This window comes from Mycteria americana, chromosome 4 (assembly GCF_035582795.1).
Source record: "Mycteria americana isolate JAX WOST 10 ecotype Jacksonville Zoo and Gardens chromosome 4, USCA_MyAme_1.0, whole genome shotgun sequence".
Lineage (NCBI taxonomy): Eukaryota > Metazoa > Chordata > Aves > Ciconiiformes > Ciconiidae > Mycteria > Mycteria americana.
In genome coordinates, this window is record NC_134368.1 from 58,425,667 (window position 1) to 58,450,792 (window position 25,126).

At 46.1% G+C, this 25,126-nt stretch overlaps 2 protein-coding genes across 5 annotated transcripts in view; one reads left to right on the top strand and one right to left on the bottom strand.

Moving 5' to 3' along the window:
• PPA2 (inorganic pyrophosphatase 2) overlaps positions 1 to 6,157 on the bottom strand; it is a 38,845-nt gene extending 32,688 nt beyond the window's left edge. For 2 of the 4 annotated variants that reach the window (XM_075500667.1, XM_075500666.1), the window contains exons 1-3: positions 5,839 to 6,029; positions 3,978 to 4,042; positions 2,228 to 2,272 (exon numbers count right to left, since the gene is read on the bottom strand). In XM_075500667.1, the coding sequence (XP_075356782.1) occupies positions 2,228 to 2,272; positions 3,978 to 4,042; positions 5,839 to 5,980 (252 nt within the window). In that variant the 5' untranslated portion in view covers positions 5,981 to 6,029. Of the gene's footprint in view, positions 1 to 2,227; positions 2,273 to 3,977; positions 4,043 to 5,838 lie in introns of all 4 variants that reach the window. The other 2 variants (XM_075500668.1, XM_075500665.1) reach the window with 2 other exon arrangements.
• A 9,672-nt stretch (positions 6,158 to 15,829) lies between these two features.
• The window catches only part of ARHGEF38 (Rho guanine nucleotide exchange factor 38), a 36,868-nt gene continuing 27,571 nt past the window's right edge, over positions 15,830 to 25,126 (top strand). Inside the window, exon 1 of the mRNA XM_075500669.1 lies at positions 15,830 to 16,025. Within this exon, the coding sequence (XP_075356784.1) occupies positions 15,830 to 16,025 (196 nt within the window). The remainder of the gene's footprint in view (positions 16,026 to 25,126) is intronic.

The window sequence follows — 25,126 nt, forward strand, 5'->3', positions numbered from 1 at the left end:
CAGCTAACAGAGACTTGTACGATGTGCATTCCCCTATCCCATGAATGCTGAAAGCTGCAACTCCTCGATTTTGAGACCACCTTTTCTGGCATCAGGAACACCAAGAACAATTTAAAGTAGATTAGACAGACTGAAGAGACTCATGCAGAATTATCATTATTTTCCATAGCTAAACTGCCATCTGATGAACACCAATTCAGCATAATTTAACACACACTCTTAAGAGGGCTTGCCCTTGTGGAGAGTAACAAATAACTGCCACCCTAAAAGCACAAGTTTTAAAGATGCCACTGTGTTTCCAGAGCAAGAGGAACTATCATCTTTGAATTCTGGCCAAATTCAGTGCAAGGATCAACTGAACAGCAGGTATCAATAGTAGCCTTTGCATCCCTAGAGAATAGTAAGGAGTACAGTGCTTCAAAGGTCTTTAGAAATCAGTATATAGCATTAAATTCCTCATTTTCCCTTCATCCCCTGATTAAGCTATGTTCTCCCTAAATACAGGCACACAGGGATGCATTTCTCACCAGACCAAGGTGAGGACTGCTGAAGGGCCCAGCATAAGAAGAAACTGCTTTCCTGAACACAAAGATCCTTCTGTTTTCTCTCTTCTCCCCAGCTCCCAAAGACGACGATGAAAAAGGGTTTTCTAAATTATTTGCATTTTCATGTTTCACCATCTAAGTAAAGACCTTGCATGTTTGGAAAGCCTACAGCCTGCATGTTTCTTTGCTTACTCGCATCAGAAGCCCACAATGACTGGAATGTACACTTGCCTTTGCTCATTTTCCATAGTTCTATTAAACCACAGTCCAGAGCTCTCTCATAGCAAAAGTTACCTAAAGCAGCTCTGGAGTCTACACTGGCCCAGGAAGCAAGAGCTGCTCAGCCTCACTGGCGTTATTCCCCCCAGCTCCATAGGCTGATCCAGAGATGAGAAAAAGGCTACTAGAAACATGGTTTTCAGCAAGCTATCATGCTTCCCACTACACAGACAGTTTTGAACAGTTTTAGACACTGCATAAAACAGGCTTTGCATCTTCGCAACCAGCAGGTATTGCCACAGTATTCACAAGCAGGTAAGAAACGAATACTTGACTTCTAGCAAGAGCAGTAATTAAGAATTCACGTGGCAAGACAATGATTTTTGAGAAAGGCTACTACTGGCGCATACTCCTTCTCAACAATTCGTCTTCCAGGCATGATTCTACATCTACTAATAGTACTTAAATGGGCATCAAGCAACAGGAAATCTAAAAAGCATTACCTAGGCACTGTAGCTCGAATGAATCACAGGGCAAAGGGAGAGAAAATACATAGTACAGGATTGTGTAGGGGCTGGTGTACAGCAGATGAATCAGTGTACCACACACTAGTTGCAAAACTATGAGAACCCAGACAGGACAGTTCTTTCACATTGGATGGATAGTTACAGTTTTGCAATAGGACTGACCAAATAGATATGGAGAAGATAAAGATTGGGACACACACAGACACATCGTGGTCTTAAAGCATAGTTTGTTTCATTTTTTCTTTCACTAATTTTTAGTTACCCCTATGCCAGGGAAAGCACTGCAAAAAAATGCTACATTTTTTAAAAGACACTTACATAAACAAATCTTGTTTCACAGAAAAAGCCTCAGCAGACCTTCCATGGTTTTTTGGGCTTCTATTAGGCTTAACTTCAGTGCTGGTTAATGCTGAACCATTAGCAAATGTGATTTTTCTCTCCTTGGGCTTCCCAGATGAGTATAGAAAACAACATATCCTCAGTTCTAAAAAGCAGATACTAAGTCTAATTTCTGCCCTAACATACTTAGGATTTCTGAAGTTTTGTATATATACCAAAGATTACCCACAGTCAGAGCATAATGAATATTTCATTAACGGAGGTTAATGCAAATGGTTTTTGCAAATGTTTCTGAATGCAATAGCAAAAAAGATAACATATCTACACTGCAATAGTCATAGCAAACCTTTCAAAGAGTGGTATAAGTGTGTTTGCCTTTGAGAACATCTTGATGAATAAAAGAATGCTGACATTTCTGGCCCGTTCAAAGAGGAGAATATTAACTCCCTTTAAGCTTTCTCCTCCTAAAAGACTTGCATTTGAAGATATGTCAGCTATATTCAGTGAGAGCAAGTTCACTATGCAGAACAGTGAAGCAATGTTGGAAAGGAAATAGAGGGAATAGTTAAAAAAAAAAAAAAAAAGGCTTAGCAGTACCTCACTCCCAGTAGTCTTTGACCTCTTTGCAGGAATCTCTTTATCCTATGGGGAAAGAGTGAAAGAAAGAAGCGTATAAAGAACATTAGAGAGCAATACTGTATTCACATAAATACAGACAACAGTAGTTTTCAATGCAACTGAAACATCCCTTTGTGAGCATAAAGGCCTAAACTCTAACTTTTACAAGTAAGTACTCAGTTCTGTTTCATTGTGAAATTATAACCTTCCAGATGTTAACAGAGGAAGGTAAAAATGTACAAAGACACATCCACTTTCCCCCAGCTACTAAAAAATTTAAGCAGCAATTTAGGCCTGTCCTCAACTGATTAAAAACATAGTCATCCTTCTGTTCAGTTGAAAAAGATAAAAAAAAACAACCACCACACAAAGCCAGTATGGAAAATAAGGCTGGAGTTATCCATCATAAAATAAAATCCACAAAGCTTAGACCAGGGGAGGGAAAAAAAAAAATAACATACAACCCCTTATGTCATACTCTTGCAAAGAAGGCAAAATTAACAGAGACCTTCAAAATGACTCCTTTTCTCACTCCCCCCTCAGGCCCCTACATCCTGTGGAATGCCCTTTCCTTGCTCACACACCAAAATGAATGCCTCTCCACATTGGTCAGACATCACTGTACTATAATTTAATCTACAGAAAAATCACAGACTATAATCCACCCCTCCAAACCTTAAACTCTAGATATAGGGACAGCAATGCCCCCAGGGGATGTGTGATGAAAATGCCCATTGCTTTTCCAGCAATTGCACCCACTGAACAGAGCATCTTAGTAATGACTCTCTGAAAGAGACTTACCTCTTCCATTGACTAGCAAGCTTAGGGTCTGCTGATCAAAAAGATTTCATGCACATTTTTAATCTCTCATTTTAAATAATTTGAGAGATTGGTTCATTAGTTCAGAAGTCTCACTCTGAACATGTTACAACTGCTGATCTTTCTCACCATTCATATCATTCATAGAGACCCAGCAACAAATCAAGAAAATGGCCGAAACCCTCCCAACCTGTTTTGTGTAACAAGCATACCATAATAAGCAAACCTAAGCCTAAACCAAAGACTGGCAGTTCCCACTGGTGACACATAAAACAGGCGTTTCATTATTGCTATAATGAAACTCCAGGGAGTGTGGCTAACAAGACGTGAAAGTGCTCAGCTGCACCTCACGCCTTGTAATTCTCCAAAGGTGCGATTACCACTTCTCTCTTGGGCATTATTGTTGGCTTCCAATTATAATGCTCCTTTTGGGAATTAAAGAAATACACCCTAAGTTACATAAGTGTGTGCTGTACATCTCCTATTGCAAGGAAATGTACACTTTTAATTGCAGATGTAGAAAAACGCCACTTTAAAAAGAGTAATAGTAGAAAATGAATTCAAGCACACATAAAGATAAACCTTAAACATAGGGGAGAACAAGATACAGTGAGGGTTCCCCCCATCCTCAATCACCTGGAGACTTAAAGAGACACCTAGGCTCATCTATACAGCAATTATTATGTTTCACTGCAAGTTACTGAACTCAGCAGAGAAAATTTGGCAGAGTTATTGTGCCTGTATCACATAAGAAATCAGGCTGGGTTAAAATGGTCCTTTCTGGTGCTATACATTTGTCTGTTAATTGCTTAAAAAAAAAAGCTTGTAAAAACTGCATTTTTACCTAAATACCACCAACAAAATTGTTATAATTTTGAAATTAATTATCTTTCAAGGCATAAATACATACCTCTTTAGATCCTGCAAACAGTGGAATGTCATGAAATGGGGAAATATATTTACCATCTGCATTCTCTGAAAAACAAAACAAAAAAGTAGCATTACAAATCTAAAGATATGCCATAAGATGTTGGTATTGCTAACTATTACACATTACAGAAATGTATGATATGCCACAATTATGCATCAGTTAAACTTTTTCTGAAGTTTAATTCCAAGGACTAAAAAATAGCCTACACACAGCACATTGTTTCACAGGACAATCATTAGAATCAAAATTACTGCTTTAGTATTCAATACCACACTTCTCTTCTGACTACCTGGCAATACAAGCTATGTAAAGATGAGAAGATCCTTTCATTCTCTTTTCTTCTCCTCCCCAGCAATACACAACCGTTAATGGAGAAAAAAATACCAAGGGAACCTCATTTCCATGAGCGATCAGTGAATTCATCTGGGTTTCTAGCAATGCTACCCTTGTGACTTCACTGTATTTCTAATAAACTGAGTTTCATGACCACAAAAAGAAAATCCCCCAACATAGTAGGCCAAAGTCTGGCCAAGAGAATAAGCAAGGGATTGGATAATTGCTCAGGCCCTAGAAATGAAACACCATGCCGCGAAAACAGCAGAAATTGACATTAACTTAACAGGGGCCCAATTTGCACTTCAGCCTTGCTCCCACTGTAGAAAGGAACAAAATTCACTGGAGTGGGTGCTTAAGCTTTTGAAACTACTCAGAAACTTTTCAACATACTAAAAGCCCAAGTACTGCATCAAAACAGAAACATCGGCAACAATATAAGGTGCTAACACGAATCTCAAGGAGTTTCTCCCCTATTCATAGTAAAGAGAAAAGCAGACAAGGGACTTCATTTAGCTTTGGACTGTGACCACCTCAGCAAAGAGGAGTACACGGGGGTTGTTTTTGCAACTCCTGGAAGAGTCCCAGATGCTCCTCCCAAATAAAGCAAAGTTTAGTGGTCGGCTGCTTATTCCCGCTAACTAAAGTGACTTACTCTAGATGAGCTCCTGCGCTAGCAGCCCCCTGGGGACTGAGCACAAGGGAGCCCTGGCAGGGTACTGCCGACATGGTACACGACGCCTCCGCTTCTCTCATACCCGCAGACGTCAGAATTAACTGCTTGTAAGTCAATGGACCAAAAATGTACAAAACCACCGCTACAGAAGCGGCACATAAATACGCAACATTGTTACTAAAACGCGTAATACTGAGACTGCACACCCCCACCTCTCACTGGGTTTTGAGAAGCCTCCTGGAGCGCTGCCCATGCCCTCCCGGCGCCACTCCTGGCCCCACAGGCCCCTCAGGGCTGCAGCCCCATGTTTTGGATGCCAGCCCCCCCTCACCGTGACGTTTCTGGAGGGAGGGCTGGCCTGGTCACAGGGGCCAGGCCACGCTCCCACGGGGCTGTCACACCGCTGGAGGTGAGGTGAGGCGAGGCTCCCACGGCCAAGGCTGCCCCCGGGGTCCCAGAGCACCCCGCGGCCTTTGCGCCCAGGCTGCCACAGCACTGCACCACGGCAGTGCTTCACCCCCGGAGCCCCCAGCACCTCTTCAGCCTCCTCCGGGGCCTTCGCCTGGCTGGCGAAGGGCACGGCTGCGCCGCGCACACCAGCCCCCAGGACTGAGCAGGCCCAGCTTCCCCTCCAAAAGCGAATCTGCCAGGACGTCCCCTCGCTCTCCACACAAAGCTGCCGCCCTGGAGTGGGGGGGAGGCTCAGGGGCAACACCTCAGCCAGCCCGAGGGGCCTCAGCGGGAGCGGGGAGGAGCCGCCGCCTGTCCCCACCATGCACCCCCCCGAGGCGGGGTAGTAGAGGTTTATCGAGCCCGGGGGCTGCTACTTACTAAAGTAGAGGCGGTAATCGGGAGAGTTGGGCCGCCCCCGCTGCTCCGTGCCGTAGCGGTCCATGCCGCCGAGGCAGCGGCGCGGCGGCCGCCCCCACCCCCGCGCCGCCAGCAGCCGCACCAGCCCCGGCGGCGCGCGCATAATGGCGGCGGCCCCTTCCCTCCCCTTCCTGCGGCCGCCGGGCCTGCGCCGCGCCGGTCCCCTGCCCCGCCTGCCCCCGCTGGGAAACCTCGGACGGCGGCGAGGGATGCTGCTGGCCGCCGGGGGCTGTTCCGTGTCCTCTCCTTCCTCACCGGCGAAGAGGGAGGGAGAGCCGCCGCCTCGCCTCGCCCCCCCGCCGCGGCTGCCACCTGAGGGAGGGCACAAGCGTTAGCCCCCAGAGGCCCAAAATGGCGGCGTCGCCCCGCACGGGCCCCGTTGAAAAGGCGGGTGCGTGGAAGAGGTTTTTCCTGAGGGAGTGGCTGCTGCCGGGCACAGGCGCTACCCCGTTTTCCCTGCGGGCCCCGGGAGCTGGTTGCTTCCCCCTGCTGAGGCCAGGGTCAGCACCTCAGAGGAAAGAGGAGGCCGTAGAGTGCCTGCACAGACCCAGCCTCAAGGGAGGGCTCCGCCGAGGCGGAAACAATCCAAAAAACCCCACCTGAGGTGGCAGGTGTTCCCCAGCAGGAGCCAGGCATGCCTGGGCAGGTGGTACCCCAGCTGTACTCACGCTGAGGTGCTTTCAGGCCACCAGCACTGCCAAAGGTGTGGGTGCAAAATTAGGGGTGATGGTGGCAGGGTTGTTCTTACCTGAGGCCCATGTTGGTGTGAAGACCCAACCCTGCTGCTCCCTTGGGAGGGAAGCCTTCATTTCCTCTTGGCATGCACAGTTTTATGTCACCCAAGCCAGTCTGTGCCTGCAACGCTTAGAGGTGGGCTATTTGCATGGGTTCCCAATGGTAGGTGTTTTTTGATATTGAACCCTGTTGATACTTAAATTAGATTCTCATCTGTACTCAGGTTGTGCTGTTTTTAAAGCTTATTACCCCTACATATGATCTGATTCCTTTGAATTCTCTTTTCATTGGTCCTTGAGAAGGATTTCAAATTAATTTCATCCATCGATACAGGTGGTAGTTCTTGGAGTAGTACTTCCTATTGGTGGATCTTTCAAAAATTCCTGAAAAGGGGCAGATGCCACTATTTTCATTTTATTGACGGAGAAACTGAGGCAGAACAATTTATGTTGCTGTTGTCACTCTTAAATCCCAAGCCAGTCATCTCGTGTATTCACCTCTAAAGGTGGTCAATATTAGCTTTGAATTTTAACTCTGATTTGAATTACCCTGAAAGATTTCTGCAGGGTAACTCCATGTTACCCTGATTATTTTATACAGTATTTTCAATGTTATTGGGAATTATTTCTTTGCAGCAGAACGGCTAAGTCAATCTCTTCCATCAGATTTAAACAGTATAGAACTTCTTCCCTTTATTTGTCTCCTCTGCTGTTTGGTAGATAGGGCTTCAAAGCATCAGGATTGTCTGTCCAGTGTGCGCAGTAAGGACTCAGCATTATTTTACACCAGAGTGGGAGATTTTCCTGATGGCCTCAGTCACTGTTCCCCCATGTACTCCTCTGAAATGTGTTAGTTGCTACTCTGGATCTTGGAGGGAGCTGTATTCTAGTGTGTGGATTTTCCATGACAATAAAGGCACTGGGGGAAAAAAACGCTATGGTCTCCTCTGATTTGTGCCATGGCTTGCTATATTTGTCAAAACAGACTTATCTCCAGGAGAACAGAGAGGCTATTTTGCAGGCCTATTACCCACCTCTGCAGAAGCTGCAAAATAGTCGTTGGTATTTCAGCAGAGGAGTTGGTGTCTTTTTCCGCTGAGTTCACCAAACAAAAGGTTTTCAGGGGTAACCTCCTCAAATGGATTTGTGGGGTGAAATTCTTCATGTACGGTCTCTGAAGTTCTTCATTTTTTAAGTTTGTCAAGGGGACAACTAATCTGTTTTTCCTGTGGAATAATAAAAAAAAAGTAGAGAATTTTTTTCTATTGTAAGAAAATCTATTCTGTGCTTTCTTTGAGTTGGCCTGCTGCTGAAACAGGCAAGGTTAAAAACAGACATGTGCCATAGGCCTAGCCTTCCACCTCTGCTTGGTTCTGAGGAATGTGGATTTCATTTACGGAAGGTCAGAGCCTGTGAAAATCACTTACTGAGCACGCACACAGGATTTTTACACTTGCAAAGTTGGCAGTTGGGTGCAAGGTTATTTTAGAAGGAGTCCAATATATGTTTATTTCCCTATACAAGCTAGGAAGTGAAATACACTGCTGTGGCCAGGAGTCCCTGTAAGATAGATGCACAAAGTCTGAGTGCAGGGTTCTCCATTGCCTTGTGTTGTGAACGTGGTCTTCTCTAAAGCTTTCTCATCTGTAATGGGAAATCAGCTGTGAAACACTTGGAATTTATGAAATATAAACGAGTTTCTGTGCAGGCACTTTTTAGCTGCATAAATAGATGCCATCATGTTACCTAGCAAGAGTAGATGATGCAGCAGAAAAACACACAGAAACCCTGTTAATGCTGCCAGAGCAGAGAACATGATGTCTTAGTACTCTAAGGTATCCAAAATTCTCTTAGTACTGCAGAAATAATAATAATAATAAAGCTCTAAGTAGGCTTGACTGTATTTCTTAGTATTATGCATTATTTTACACAGAATATGGCAGAAGTACGCACAGTACTCCTCAAGTCAGATTTGGGTAAGACCAGCTTCCTGGTTAGAATAAATTTACCTAACATTCTTGAATCTTTGGAACAAATGAATGTTTTGGTTCCAGTATCGAACTTAAGCAAATTCTCCAGAATTATCAAGGCTTTTACTACCAAGGTATTATTTCCCCTCTTCTTATTCCCAAGCATTTTACACGCAGCTCCTTCAAGTATCATTCCAATTGGGCTAGCAAAAGGCATGTATAGGACTGATCCCATTTATTGACCTTGAAACAGCTCCCACTGAAAGACCATGAAAATATTGCTATTTATTTCAATGGAATTAGAACCAGGTCCTTAAGACTTAAGTAGGACTTACATGGTACTTAGGTTTTATGCTTGCCCTCCGCACAGGGGTGAATCTCATTCCAGTAGAATGCCACTGGAGTATAGCAAAAACTCAGCAGCAGTATAATCACCTAAGCCTGAAGGACATCCTTACTTTAAAAGTTTGTACTTTGCAGTGTACATTTACATTTATTACACACACACACATATATATAAAATGAATGTTTTGCCCATGAAAATGCTGTGCAAATTAAATGCAGAAAACATAATCTACATTATAATTTTTGAAAAAACAGTTTCCCTTCCCCCTGAATGAAAATAATTTTCACCTTTTCAGCTAATAAGGCTTTGAAGAATTCAATTAGTACCACTATGTGCTATTTCAGTGTGTTTGCTCTTGACTGGTGATCGCATCATTATCGTTAACTTTTGCTGTAATATAACTTCTCTCTCCATGGCTTATAAGACCATTAATCTGAAGGAATCAATTCCTGCCAGCCTTCTATTTTGCTGCTACCTGTGTGCAGAAGGCCAGCAATCACAGACAGCCGTCCCCCCGTCCAGCTGCCTCGGTGGAAGAGCTCACTGCCTGCACTTGCTTGCCAGTGCTCACTCGTTCAGCCGTCACCACCTCACCAGCGTGCTGATGGATCAGCTCGTATCAGTGCTCCCTAGTTCAGATCAAGCCAAGCACGGCTAGCTGAGGCAGTTGAGGGACGTGGGCTAAGTTAGTCAGGCTGCTTTTCAACCAAAGCAAGTTAAGGAGCATGGACAACTCCTTCTGCAGATCTTTGCACTGCCAGTCGGCAGCAGGAGGAGGATGACGAGTGGTTGGAGTCAGTAACCTCTTTCATTGGCACAGCTGGATTTGGGAGAGGATGTCTACGCACAGCCTACTCACACGTGTATTTGCATTTTACGCGTTGATGAATGCCTGATGGCAGCAAAAGACTACATCATCTAACTAAAAGGAAAAAATTGTGTATTTCAGTAACTAGAACTAGGTTTATCAGGTTGTGTTACTTTCCATCTCAATGTGAATAAAGACAGAGGCTCCTATCCCAAAGAAACTAAGTACCTCGGGTCAGATTGTGAACCCTTTTTTGTAGCAGTGAACTCTCTTCAGTAACCCTATTGCTTTAAAAAGACTGATCCTCTGTATTTATGCAGAATTTGGGTTTAGTCATAATATTCACTACCGTCAAGTTTACACCCTGGTTTTTTGTGAATAAATTGTTTCTCTGAGCTGTTAGTTTCGTTTTTAACCATGCTTTTCTTTAGGCTTCCCGTAATGTATGTTAGGATTCGCTTGCCAGGTTAACTTCTCTGGACCTCTGCCTAGAAAGTGATTTGCCTATCAAGAGACCAGGACACTGTGGCCGAGTCAAGCTTTGTAGGATATGCCCATTTCTTCCCTCCTGAGCATCTGTACTGAGTTAATTTTAAGCCCCATGAACCAAGGATTTTCAGTCTACTGTAACTCCCACCAAAACTTGTTTGTGAGTATGAACTGAAACGTAATTTTTTTAAGACTCTTATCTTTGTTACTCCAAAGCAACTTCCCCATCACAAAACAGAAATCACCAAATAGTCTTCTTTCCTGTTCATTCTTTCATTTGTTCTTTCACATACGTGCACATACACAAAAAGAGACAGAGAAAAACGTTCCAGTTCAGCTATAAAAATACTGTTTGGAAACATGAAGTTTTACTGCGAAGCTGCCAATCTATAATCATTTAAAATAGGGACCTAGAAGGAAAATCTCGCCTATTGCTCATGATAGGCTTTTTTTAGGCTCCATTCCCCTCTTGATTTGTGAATTGCCAGACATAAGGTTCTCAAAGAATCCCACAGAAAATATTTCATCTTTGGTAGTTTCGACACCCTCCTATTTTACATTGAAAGATAACAATAATGAAGATTCATCTTCCTGTCCTTTTATCTGTGCCTTGCTCGCTTGCTTGTCTTTCCTCATTAGCTTTGATATCACAGTGCCATCTACTTGATCAACAGAGTCAGGTTATTTTCCTTAGAAAATAACTGCGCGGCTGTAACCCCGAAGAAATCAAAGGGCTGCTCGGTTCCTTAGCGAGTTCCCCTCCTCTCCGCACCTCCTAGCCCTTTCAAAGCAGCACTGCCCTTAGGTGTGCGCCTTTGGGAGCTGGCCTGGCTCCGAGCCTGTTTCACAGACTGACACAAAGCCCCGGCTGGACAGTGATGGATCCACTGGCACTGCGAGGACAATTCAAGCCCTGATGACCCTTCTCTCGGCATCCTGTCTCCTCTCCAGCAGGTGTTTCATTCGAGAGCCGGGTCCCTCTCTGTAGGCATAAAACGTGTCAGGCTTTTGTACGTGTAAACTAGGGCAGAGTCTTTGTTTGGAGTAAGAAAGCATCGCAGCAGCCGGAGGAGGTGGATTGCATAGCCTGATAGGTTGAGCCATCCCTTCTTAAAAATATCCACAGCCTAGCCTGAGCCCCGGCGGGCATATGCTTTATTAATTTCTCCTACAAATATTTAGACAAGAAACATTGTAGACAGGGCTAAAAGAAATTATTGCTGTGCACTTACTTCTAAAGACCTGTTTCTCTACAGGAATCACCAGTCTGGCAAGATCAACAGTAGGAGTGAAGGTGACACTGCCACACTAAATAACTTTTCACCTATGAGACAGGCTTTTTTCTCTTTTTGTACTATTGAAAGGTGTTTGAAGTTCTTTTTCTATGTATGTTTCAAAGTAATTTTGATTCATTCATTGTGAAAAACCAGTGTGTAGACTCCAGTTTTACCTGTCCTTAAGCCTTCCCTTTTTATTGCTTTTATCCTCACGCGTCACTCTGTTCTTATCTTACCAGTATAGCTGCAAACAGGTAGGGTGTACGTGCTAGCAACTTCCCGTGCTCAGTCCTCAGCGGGCCTCTGTGAGTGCTTTTATCAAAGCCTCAACTTTTTGTCCCTCAGAAGACATCTTTGCTATGACTCGTGCATACAGGCAGAGTGACAAGAGATACGGGCTTGCTTGTATAGGCACCTAGGCTTCCTTCTACGGAGGCGGGGAGCTATAGAGACATCTACGCTCTTTGCGGTCACGCTCCACCTGTGAGGAGGGTAGGACAGCTTTCTGCAGCAGTACCATGGTACCTTTCTGCTTCTTCACTGCCTGTCGAGTGTAATCGCTTTACGTGGGCAAAATTTGTGCTTGCTGGTGAAGTCACTCTGCAGCTGTGTATTGAGACAGACTCTCTTTTCACTTGATGGCTGTGCTGGCCACTGCAGTGAACAAACTTGAAAATGGCAGTGCGCTATCATTGCTGCAGGACTCCAGCAGTGGTCTGTACCTCCGATCAGAGGGAACAGGCACGGTAGTCAACTCGCACCAGCATTTTTCATATGTGCGCTGGGATACTAAGTTATAAAGAAATCTTCTGTAACAGCTGTGAGGTATTACAAGAAAACAAATAACTGTTTGCTTACTTAATGGCCACCAGTCTTGATGGCGCTCCCGGTTCGTTTATAGCTCAGGACCGAGATAAAGGTTAGCATTGACTGTACAACAATAAGCCCTTATATGCATCTAATACAGTTGCTTGGGAACACAATGCCAATATTTTCCGTGTTGACACCAGCACCTGTTCTGTCTCTTAAGCAGGGTGGTTTCCGTGCAAATAACTCCTATGTGAGTGCTCACATCAACTGGATTCCAGTTTGCTTAGGAGAATTAAATGAGCACAACATACAGCGGTTAAAGAGATTTTCGCGTTAATTGTAAAAAGAGCGTTTTGTCTGTGTAGATGCCAAATATTCACTCTTGTCTTATGGATTAGTGGCTTTGATACTGCTTGACCATCAGTTGTTACTGGGGCCAGAAGGGAGCAGGACTAATTGGGAAATTGAGAGAGGGTTGCTCATATTATTGCGACTGGCAGCTGAAGTCGAGTACTTCACATGCAGTTCTGACCGTGCTTTCTGTGGCATTTTGTTATAGTCCAGGTGAAGTACAGTAAACAATAATAAGAGTTTATAGGGGTTTCTTGCTCAAATACACATCAGATTGTTTTTACATATTCCTCCTACTGACTGCACTGGCACAGCCCACTAGTGTAAAACAATCATTGGATTTCATGTGACGATGGATAAACCAGGATGTGTCTCAAACCTCGCTCCCTCCAGAGGGGGTGGGGAAGCCACTGGTCCTGAATGTGTCCCCCTCACTTGCAGTATTACAGAAGACATGCTATTTTCAAGCTTTTCCATGCTGAGTGGCACAGAGGAGATATTTTGAGGTTGCAGAAAGTACTCATCTACATTTCCAAACTGCGGTGTAAGCTGGCCCTGGGCTCCTGGCTGCCTCAGAAACAGTGCTGCTGGCTGAAGCCAGATAAACCATTGCAAGCACAAAGGCAGCAGCAAACCACGGCCGGCTTTCCCCGCAACTGTTCCCTTGCTGAACAAACACATACCTTTTCATACCCCGCGACTGAGTTGAGGAGGAAGAGGAAGACAACTTTTGCATGTGGGTAGATTGCTGTCGTAATAAACACCTGAACAAACTGTACCTATATCCTATCTTGGCTGTAACTCTGCATATGTGGCAGAGAGCCTACAAAGCCAAGAATTTTATAAAGTTTGTTTTTCCACCTCCACCCAGCCAAAATATATTCCCCAGTTCTCCCCCAGATCATCTTAATTGAAATAAATATAATGAAATCTCATATAAATGGTGGGACCTGTGTCTTCTGAAAAGCACGATACCATAAAATCCTGGCTGGGGGAAATGCCTTCTCTGGGCAACGCTGGCTTAAGCAGCCGCCAGCCCTACCCCCAGCTGCTCGCATGTGCCCCTGCAGCACCCCTGCCGCATGCTGCCACAGCTACTTGCGTAGCTGGCTGATGAACTAAACAGGAGCACGGATCCAGATGGAAAATAGCCCAGGGGAAAGGGGGGAGGCAGTTTTCAGCCAGATCAGTTCCTCCATCTCTCTCAAACGCGGGTGTTTACACCCTCCAGCAGTAGTGGGAACAAAATTATCCGGGGGAGGGGGCAGCCGGAGTGGTGACTGTTTAAACCAGTTTTACCACCCTCGCTGAATGCCAAGCCATTGCTTCGAAAAAAAAACCCTCCGGAAGTCCCAGTGTAAGGAAATGGGGTGGTTGATTTCCCCCAACTCCCACCTTAATCTGTTTACTTCTTGCTGGGGCTTTGATGCTTGTCACAAGGGTGTCCCTGCCTACGCCTCTCCCCGCTGTCACCACCGCTCTGCCTTTCAAGGAACTTTTGCGGTCTGACTTGCAAAACAAAGAGTTTCTTAGGGAATATCAAAGGGGAGGCGAGACGTAACACATGAATTGTCTACGTAATATGTGACTTTGCGTGAGCACAAAGTCTTCCCAGTATCCCCCTCACCGCTTTATTCCTCTGCCAGGCTGTGTGTTTGGGCTGGACACTCTGTGCAGCACTGGCATGGTGCTGCAATTTGATGTAGTAAATTGCTTAACAGTTTCATAACCTTTTCCTTTCACTGCTGGGTAGAAATGAGGGGCTTTGATCAGGAGGTTGCATCACAGGACCAGCTTCTTAAAGAAAAATAAAAATTGGAAATGAGGTTACACTACTACGTTGCTTCCCCGCTTGTTTTTTACTACCCGGTCCTTCGGGGACACAGCGTGGCAATGCTAAAGCGATGTGCTCCGCCAGCATTTGTCAGAGGGACGTGAGTTGTGTCCCCTGGCAGATGCTGTGGCAATGAGCGTGCATGAGACTGACACCGATTAGGCTGCACCACGGGGCTCCCACCAGGCGTTTCCTAGGGCAGCGAGGGCCGGGGATCACAGCAGCGGCAGTGATTGCTACTGATGGCTGTTGGGGCTCTTCCCAGGATAAGTCCGGTCCAAGCTTAGATGCCAGCAGCTCCTGCTGTTTTAACATGAGCTTGATTAGACCGGCGCTACGGAGGATCACTAGACAGTGCCTGCGTGCCAGAGGCCATTGCTAACAGACAGGATAATAAGATCTCTTCCAGGGGCCGATCCAGAGGTATTACGTAGGAGCAGGTGTTCTGCTGTGCCGTCGGAGCACAGTGATTTGCTGCGACAGCCTCTGCGGGTCCTTGGCAGGCTTTTGTGTCACCTCTCTGTGCGTAGCGTAAAGCAGGACACAGCCTGGTTTGAGACAAGCAGCTCCACGCTGCTTCCCACCTCCTGGAGGGGTTTTCATCTCCCTCCCAGCTCTTTTCTTCCTTGTCCTGGGAGATGGGTGTCCCTTCAAACCTGTAGATCAGGAGTTTCCAGCCTAAAGGCTACACTTCTCGGTGGGGTCAGGAGCCTGGCAGATGCAACTGGATACGTTAGGAGTCGGGGTCCTGACCAGGCTGCAGGTTGGGCGCTAGCCCGGGGAAGGAGAAGGAGCGAGGGCCAAGGGGGTGCCGGCCCCGCCTCGCCGTTTGCCTTGCTCTCTGCCCCCCCGCTGCCCCGGCAGCTGGGAAGGGAAGGCGGCCGCCGAAGGGGTGCCCGTGCCCCGCCGCACTCGGGCACCCCCTGCTAGGGCACGGCAGGGGCGGCACGGCAGGGGCGGCCCGGGCAAAGCCGGCCCGACGCGACTCCGCCTCGGGGTGCCGGCACCCCCGGCCCCGCGGCGGGGCTCGGAGCGTCCCTGAAGCGGGGAAGGTGAGCTCTCGGGCGGCCGCGGCTTCGGGGCTGGCTCTGCAAGCGGCCCCGCCGGGCGTGCTGGCACACAAGGCAGGTGAACGCAAACACCGCCCGGGGCGGCCGCGTCCCGGGGGCGGAGCCGCTCCCGCACAGGTGGCAGGGCCGAGCCGGGCCCGGCGGAGCCCTGCTCCAAAACCAAGCCCGAAGCAACCAGCCTCCACCTGGGCAGCGAGTTCCCCTCCCTACAAACCAAGCTATTGCCCCCCCGCCACCGCCACCGCCACCAAGCAAGGCTGGCCATGGCGAGCACGGACGCTCCGGGGAAGGAAGGCGTGGGGGGCAGGAGGAGGAACTTGGCCCTGCTGAGGAGCAAGCTGTACATGGGGGAGAGGAGGAGGACGGAGCCCGTGGTGGAGGGCACCGCCGCCGGCGGGGACCACGGCACCTTGAGGAGGAGTCAGTCCGACAGGACAGAGTACAGCCAGAAATTACAAGGTACCGGGAAAGCTCTCTTGGTGCTCCGCTGCCAGGGATGCTCTGGGCTGGGGTGGTATCTCGACGCCCTCCAGGCTGTAGCCTCGAGATAGAGAAGGGAATGGCAGCCTCTGCCCCCGCACGCTCGCAGCGGGCGTGAGCAATTGCCCCCTCTCACCCTTGCACCCGCTGCCAGGGTGTGAAGCGTTTCTCCTAATTTTTCTGAATAACATTTGTGGAGACAGGGCGCAAAATGCAATTGAAGGCTTTGGTGCGTTCCCACAAAATGCGTATGCAACCGGGATCTTTCCCCTTCGTCACCAGAACACGTTTGCAACGCGAGCAGTAATGTGAAAATACGATGGCTCCCTCCTATCTGTCTTTGGTTGCCGTATCAAGTGGGGTATATGCTAACTAATTAGAAGCATCGAGGGCAGTATTTTATTTCTGTCAAAAATAGCAGGATCTATACTGTGTGTACCTGTTGCTCAGATTGTACAAGCCTGAACTGACGTACCTCCAAATACGTGTTTTGATGGATATGCTGATTCGAATTATACCGTGATGGAGAGGGTTTCCTTTCAAATAACCAAATTGCATCTGGACCAGAAGTTGGCAAATTATGTCAGTATGGGGCCTGTCGATCAAAAATTAAACACGATGCCACAAACTGAGGAAAAGCATGAAGAATGTGTATGGCTATTTCTGGGAGTGCTCTGGAACACAAACTTAGGAATTTCTGTGGGTTTCCAGGGTCTTGAACAACAAATGTGGGGTTTGAGTATTATTATAATATAAGCATGTATTACTAATAGTGATATAACTGCCTAGTGACAGTCACTCTTGTGCCAATAATCCTTTATGGGGAAATAAAATAGGAAAATACTTTGGGTTGCTGTATTATGGTTTCGATGCACTTAATTGGGAAGTAGCATTCCTTCAGAGAGACAATAAAAGCAGAAAATAAAATAATAAACCTGAAAATAATAGGATTTTTATGGGGGCTGCATATGCTGAAAACAAGAGAGCAGTTCATCGATTATGCTGTTCCCTCCTCGTGATAGCTAATCAATGAGAAGATGAAAAATTGTCAGCTAAGTCAGGCACGTGCTGCAGGGATCTGGTGGGGGTGTTTCAGGGTACATCGCTATGGCTGGGCAGGCGAGCTCCTGGCACACGTCCCACCAAAACAGCAGGTTTTTACCCATGAAGGGGGTTGCCCAGGTGAGGGTGAGGTTATCAGAGATGTATCCAGCAAAAAGTATGAGATCTTTCTGTCCCGTGTCAGGTGTATTCATGCCATGAACGTCTCCTGTTTAAAATAAGGAGCAAAGGACGCGGAGAAGCCTAGGTAGTCATGCAGAGCATGAGGTTATGTTTATGGCAGCAGTGCAAGGAGACGGTAAATCCAGCTTTATGGCTCCTGCCACTGGCTGAGACTGCTGCGGCCACCTATTGCAAAGCACCGGTCTGGTATCCGCTCACTCTGCTTGCTCGCGTTTGTTCAAGAAAAAAGGTGATGGGTTAACAAGGTACCTGCAGGCTTTATATTGGGTTAGAAGTTGCCTGTCCTCAGAGTGAAAATACAAAGTCGGTAGAAATTCCTATGACGTGTATTTACAGTCTCAAGAGAAAGAAATGGTTGTGCGCCAAGGCCTGATGTGGATCAAACTTTGGTGAGCTCGATGTGCCTGGACCTGATAATGGTCACGGATCCCAGACCTAATGTGTTACCTGCCAGCACTGATGATGTGCTATGATTGTACGCCATTATGTTCTTCATTTTTCTCACTAGTGCTTGGATGTGAAGCAGCTTACTCCAAGGTGAGGGAAGTGGTTTTGTTGGCACAAAGCTTTTTGGTAAGAAAACCCAAGTTTGATGTTCACCCAATGTTAGTGACATAAACAGTCTGTTGTGTATCACCAGGTCGGGACTCTCTGATCACCCTAGAATGGCAAATGCTTTGCAAAAAGATACAAATGGTAATAATTTGTACTTGCTTCCCATATGAATTGGAAGAAAAGCTCTGTGTTTAGTTGCCCCTCCCTTCTATAGGCCCCTGTTAATATGTTTTCTAACAGACAGTCTGCAGAACTGTGGTTGGTATTAGCACGGACAAGAACGTGTAAGACAGGAGCAAACCCTGCAGAAGGGAATCCCCCGCGAGCGGGGCTGGGAAGCCAAGTCAGAGGCTGCAGGACCCCCATCTCTGCTAGTGGCAGGCGATCTAGGCAGAGCGTGGGGACCAAGCTGTCCTTACACCGCAACGCCTGCGTCAGTGCTGCAACACATTTGCGCGAGGTGAGGCACGGGCGAGACATCTCTTGAGGGCCCTTCCAGTTCTCTGCATGCTTTACATGGTTCCCTGAGTACAAAACAGGCTGTTGCCCCCTCCGCCCCCCAGCCATTTCCAGCAGCTCTTGAAGTATATGCTCAAAGTGCAGCTCACCGTGCTAGAAATATAGGTCCCCAAATAAAAGCCCATAAACAATCAAACAAAAAACCAAAAACAAGTAAGCAAGCAGTCAGGCATAAAAACTCCCGAGAATTCAGTTTCTGCCCTTGGATTTCTCTTAACTTTTGCTGTTTTATACAGAATCCAAAACGTTTTCTATAAAGAGTGAGAAAGGGAGCCTACCACCCAGATCTCCAGGGTAATCAAGGTGGTTTGCTCTGTAAGGCTACAAGCATGAGCACAATAGCATTGTCAAAGGTGCAAACCTCTGCAAGTGTTTTTCACTTTAAAATGAAGGATTCATTAAAAACACAAGAAAGCGTTTTCATTGTTTATTATACTAGGCACACCTATTCAATACCTTATCTGGTGTGAATGGCCGTGCAACACCTCCTGGCTTTACTCTTTATAAAAAGGAAACAAGATGCAAAGTAACCATTATGCTCTCAAAGAGCTTGGCAAGCACTAGTGCATCTATTTCAACTCATCCTGTGAGATAACCAAATGCCTGCAGCCCCATTTTAGATAGGGGAAAATAAGGCGATTGCTGTCAAACGTCAGGTTCATGATACAACCATGTAGTCACCCAGAACTCGGGTTGTAGTTGCATTCTTGGATGAGTCCAGAAATACCTTGATCAAGCCATATATATATTTTTCTTCCATAGTTCTCCATCAACTGGACAGAAGCATCACTTTTCTAAAGAGGGAAGTATGGGGTTAAGGAAGATATATTCACTAGCATTTGTGGTGGATGCGGAAATAATATCAAGGGTCATTATAAGAGCTAAGACACAGCTCCTGTGATATTTCTATGCGGTGCTCTGCTCTACGTTCACTGGAAAATCCTGCACATACATCCTTTCAAGAGGAATGAAGAACTTGCTACTATCCTTAAGCAAGGGCACAACGTGGTATTTAGCAGCTCTGTTTTCAAATGTGTTATCCATAGCTGTTTAGCTGGCAGGAGTTGGTCTCTTTTCTACAGTGAAAATCCGTTAATAGCAGCTGTAAAAGTAACTATATTAATATCTATATATTGCATTAATGCTGGGATCAGTGTTTGAATTAACCTAAAGTTATCATTCTGTGAGTACCTATGTATTTTGGTAAGAAGAGTTTGCTTGATGTAGTTATTGGCACATAAATGTTTGCAAGATCGGGGCAGATTAAGACACAATGTATCATAGGGATAGATGCTATCAACCAAAAAGGGCAGACCATGAAAAGGAAATTAAAACATAGTTCACTGTCTGTTAGGTTTTGGACAGATTGCTGGTTTTTGTTAATAATCATACACCAAACTTGTGCTTGGCGTGAAAACTGAGCTATAGAAAATGGTGGGTTTCCAGGAGGAATCGGAGATCACATTTGCAGTGTTCAGCGAGACAATACATGCTTTGAAAATACTCCTTGTCTTACAAATCTATAGCATATTAACTCCCTTATACCTTTAGCTGTGAATGGGTCAACTGCACTGTTAAATGATTTGCACGTGCTTCAATTTAAAATACATCAGTGACCTACCTGTAATAGATACACTGATTCAAATCACACAGCTACCACAATGTATTGCCTCAGAGCTCGTATCTGAACCCCGAATTTCACATTTTGCTTGTGTCTGAGGTAGTTATGAGAAATAACCAACACCAGAAATGACGCAGAAACCTGCCAAATTATACGAATTCCTGGAAAGCTGCTACCCCTTGGTATACAAAAGGCCAGTCAGAGGCAACTCATCCCCCTTCGCTCCATGACAAGCAGGGCACCTTCCTCCACCCCATCCTCCTCCCTGCCTGCACAGCACACCGCTTCTTCCTGCGCGGGCTGCCCACGCACACAGCTTCTCGGCACCTCCCGCCATGCGTACGGATCCTCCGCGCCTCTCCCCAGTTCCTTATTTGCTTTGCACTATACTTACTGATTAACTTTCTATGGACTACAATGCAGACAATATCCTATTTCACTGCAAAATGTATTGATCTTTGGAGGGGCGGGTTTGCTGAAGTGCAGTAAGGAGTAAAAGTCCGGATTATTTCCTGAAGTGCAGGAGGTGGCTTGATGAAAATACCCCCTGTGCCCTGTGATGAGAAATCACAGGCTAACAAATACTTTTATTTCCTCCCATGCAAATTTAAGCTAGGAGGATCTACTACTGTTAACTTGCACTGCAATGAAGCTGGAGTTATTCCTTGGACTTATTGCAGTGGCAGCCAGGCTGGGAAGCGAGCTCGTCTTTTCAGAGCAGAATCCATTTTGTGCTGCTGTGTTTGCACAGCACTTAGCACAATCAAGTCCTGCCGTGTGGCATAGGACTCTTGGGAGCTTCCGCAGCATAACTTGTAACAGCAACCGGGGTAAGGGAGTGAAGACTAGGACCCAAGGAGGTTTACGGATCCTTCTCTGAGCACAGTAGCAAACATTTTATTAATTGGGGTACTTTGCGTTGTGGGTCACACAGCTCCCAGTTCGTACAGCTAATCCGTGCCAAATCTTGAGGCGCATGTGTCCCAGGGGAAGCAGTTCAGATGCAGCCCTTCCTCGGTTCTTACTTTATTAACATATTAGCTCAATGCCACAGGAGTGGTATATTTATACCGGTATATGACACGCTGGAAAGGTTTATTTGTAAGTATTGGCACTAACAATAAGGGCATTCTTCTGTCACCTGATGATAAGCTTTCTTGCCTTCCACCGCGGTCACATGGGATCTCTCTGTAGTCCTGTCAGCTCACATATAATTAAAGCGGTCTGCTGTCAAGGAATTGAAGAATGAACTTGCGCGTTGAATGTAAATATTTTCTGTACCTTATGGAACAGAAAAATGATCAAAGACTGAATGACCTAATTGCAAGGAAGTTTCTGATGCAGATTTTATGAGGGAACCTGTTGCCCAGGCAGACTGGTGCAAGGTCATTCTGGTCCTGCGGTGTTCTCCCCGTGTTCAGAAAAGGGGCTTTTGGCATGTGTAACTCGCAGCCCCTGTGCAACAGCCCGGCTCCTGAACAATGCTGCTGTTACGTGCGTCTGTGAGTAAAAGAAAAAAAGGCGTTTTCCACAACCCTCTCCCAATCCTTTTGTATTTCAATGCCCACCTTGGAGTTCAGCGGATCTAATTCGCACCGTGTTTGCACCATATCGTTGCACTGTAATAACTCCAGTGCAAAACTATAACGACACCCCTATGAAGTGGTCCCGCACAAGGGGAGGGGGATCTGGAGTAAAACTCCTTGTGTGTTAGCTCATGGGATGCACTTCTGCGCGCAGGGGGACACTCCATCCTTTCCCGCTGCTTGCCCCATTTCAGGCTCCCTGACTTCCAAGTATCCCAGTGTCCCTGTGCCCTGCAGCCTTCCCAACGCCCGCAGCAGAAGCAGGGGTGTAAGGGGCAGGGGTGCGAGGGAAGATACGAGGCAGGAGAGGAAAGCTGCCACAGCAGCAGTCTCTGAACTTGGCTGCCTGCGTTTCATTCCCAAACCCAGCTGATAAAAGCCGGCGTACATTCCCATGTGTAATCGCTAGGTTATCTGAGGGTACAGGCTATCTGAGGACTCGCTTTCACAGAGGAATAATTTTATCTAGGGTGGTGTGAGACCCAGGTTTCACATTTGAAAACACAGTGATGCTGTAATTTGTTTGTTATACCTTGATAACTTATGCCTTCACTGCTCCCTTGTGCCAGGCAAAATCCCTGCATCTGCACAGCGAGAGTGCAGAACTGGCGTTCCTTTGGTGTCCTCCAAATGCTGCCTAAGTAATGAAAAGGCCTGTTACTCACTCCATGCACCGACATCGCTGTGCTTGTTGCTATATTCTGTGCCAGTACCTTCACTTCCAGATGGAAAGCATTAGATGGGGAGAAACCTGGGTCCCGTCCCCAAGGGCAAATGTAATATCCAACCTGAGCATCTTACCTGGGAGGAAGGATGGATAGAGCAGACCTCTCGGAGCTGCTCACTTTAGGTGGGAAAGCCAGGGAAATTTGCACGCGTAGATCTTGCAGACCTGCTCTGGCTGCTCCTCCGGTCGCTTGCTGTGGATCCCCTAATTCCTCCCCTGGGCCTAGAAGAGAGCTGCTGCATTTGCACATTGCAGGCTCTGTTCCTCCATGCTCTCACTACGTTGCTGGATGTCTCCATCTGGGGGATGCTTTTAGACTTCACACTTGCAAGAAACTGGTTTTGTAAGACATGTGGCTGCTTTGTCCATGTGTGAACCTCTTGTTTCGTGCAACTAGAGCCATGTACTTCAATACACAGCTGGAAAACCAAAGTCATCGCCTTCCTCTCCAAAGCAAAGTCTTCCAGAAAGGCGGCTCCTGCAGACAACTGACATCGCAAAGCAACAATTGCAAACGCTACCTTCTGCTTTACGTTTTTAGGCCTACTAAAAGTACCAATTACATTTTTGTAAACTGGTCTTAAGACGTAGCTGTCTAAAACCATTCGACGGACAGGTTTTTTTCTTTTTTCTAAACCTGGCATCTCTGAGGACAAACGAGCCAAATTCTTACTGTAACAGTTAATCCTCAGCAATGTCTCTTCCTGTTAATCCTCTCTCTCGAACTGTTCCGGGGCTGGTACACGTTACCAGGTAGAAACGAGTCTGCTTATATTCCAGATATGCACTTGCTGTTTGTGCATTCATTAAACTTTCGCTTACTCCACAAGGATTTCAGCACGCTACTAATGTTCTCAAACTGGTCAAAAGCAATCAGCTGAACATGAAATCACAGGCTTTGGCTGTAATCATCACTTCAGGATCTTGCTGTTGCATTCTATAGAGACAGACATGCCTGAAATGAAAAACTGAATGTATTGAGTGAAAATGGAAAATTTTAACAAAAGGATACATTTATTAAAAAACATGTTTTCTATAAGGAAACAGCAGCTACCTGATATTTCTCATGGTTATGTCTTCCTGTTGAGAATAGTTTTTTTTCCCTGGAATTATTATCTATCATGCAATAAGGATAATAGATGAGCCCTGACATAATTCAAGAATCAAATTTGATCAGGGCGATCTAATGACATAAACTGAAAGAACAGCCTCTCGAGGGATTGTGGCTTCAAGCCTGAAGTGGGACACAGCGGCTTTATTTTGCTCATATATTGCCCTCCCCTGCCACCAGTATTAGAAAGTTCTAATTGGAAAGTTCTTTTGCACAGCATCTTGTGTTTACCTTCAAATTCCATCCGATACGGTAACAGTGCTGCATCTGAGACCTTCCAGGACGTCTGGTCCTCTCTGCGCTTTCTCAGGAGTTGCCCTCAACTCTCGCATAGTGTCACACACATGCAAGCATTGCCACACCTGATCTCAAGAAAAATGCTGATTTTGGTGTAGAACTGGAACGGAAATGGATCCTTGTGGATCCATATGGATCCTGGTTCATGTGGTTCCTTGTGAATTTACAAGCGTGGTTACATACTGTAAGTTTCTAGAGGAAAAAGTACCTGCCGTTTTAGCACATAAGCAGCAGGCAAGCTGGTCTCGTTCTGCAATCCTAGCAGAAAATTGCTCAGAGGGAGCTGTAGAGTGACACTGGTACCAATTTTGCTCTCCTCCTCGCTAAAGGAAGGACAGAGTCTGTTTCTTCCAGCGCACAGCACATGTGGTGGATGAGCTCTGCAGCAGCGCGAGCTCCTGCGCAGTCCGTCCACTTGCACCAGCGTGGACTCACTAGGGCAAAACTCAGCTTAAAATTCTTTCAGTAGCCCCAGCCGTGTGGAGGGGAGACATCGTCATCATGTTTCTATTTTATTGTCTGTGTACCAACTTGAGAACAAAATGTTCATGCTTGTGTTATACACAGACTTCAGGGCTAAAAACTCAAAGGTAAATAGTACATCTAAATACAAAAAAGTCTGAAACAACAGCCCCTCCTCCCCAGTTTTGGGTTCCTTGTCCTCGGTTTAAAACTATCAGTACAGAGGCAGAGGTGCAGTCCCAAAAGCAGCTATTTAAAACAATAACTGTGGTCACATCAGTCTCACTAGAAAGCCTGATGGGAGAAGGATCAATAACAAAACTGTCCTTTCTGAATATCAGTGGTCAGCATAATTGTAGAAGGGGTTGGGGATGACGATACATTGGATTTATAACATTTTACACCTCTCAGCGGAACACGGCTTGAAGCCCTCTCTCCTGAAAGCTGCTTGGTTTTCCCGCAAGTCCAGCTCCACATTATCATCTACAGCCTTGGCCGGCGTTGTACTGGTGAGCTGCACGCTGTTCTGGACGCTCACTTGCGTGCTCATGACCTCTCCCTTGACAATCAATTCAAACAACTGCAGTATATTCAGTATTGGCTATCAGCAAGCAAAGCATCAGATACTGCTTGCTGTTGCTTCATTATACAGTATGCTCCCTGCAAGAAGTTGACACGAAGGCAGAGCAGTCTGATCCTCAGCAGAGATTCCCGTCCTTTGCTGCTGGGCAATAAAAGCCTGTGCTGTCAAAGCACGACCTGGGTAATGCAGAGATGAGCACGGCAACGATATGTCCATCTTTGTTGGTGCTCTGCACCATCTTGTGGCTAGCAGAAAAACACCAGAATAGCCTCTGAAATCTTTCCCTTTTTTTTTTTTTTTTTTTTGTGTGTGTGTGTGTGTGTGTTTTTCCTAATGAAAAATACAGATTGTCAGCGTACACAGATAAAATTTGG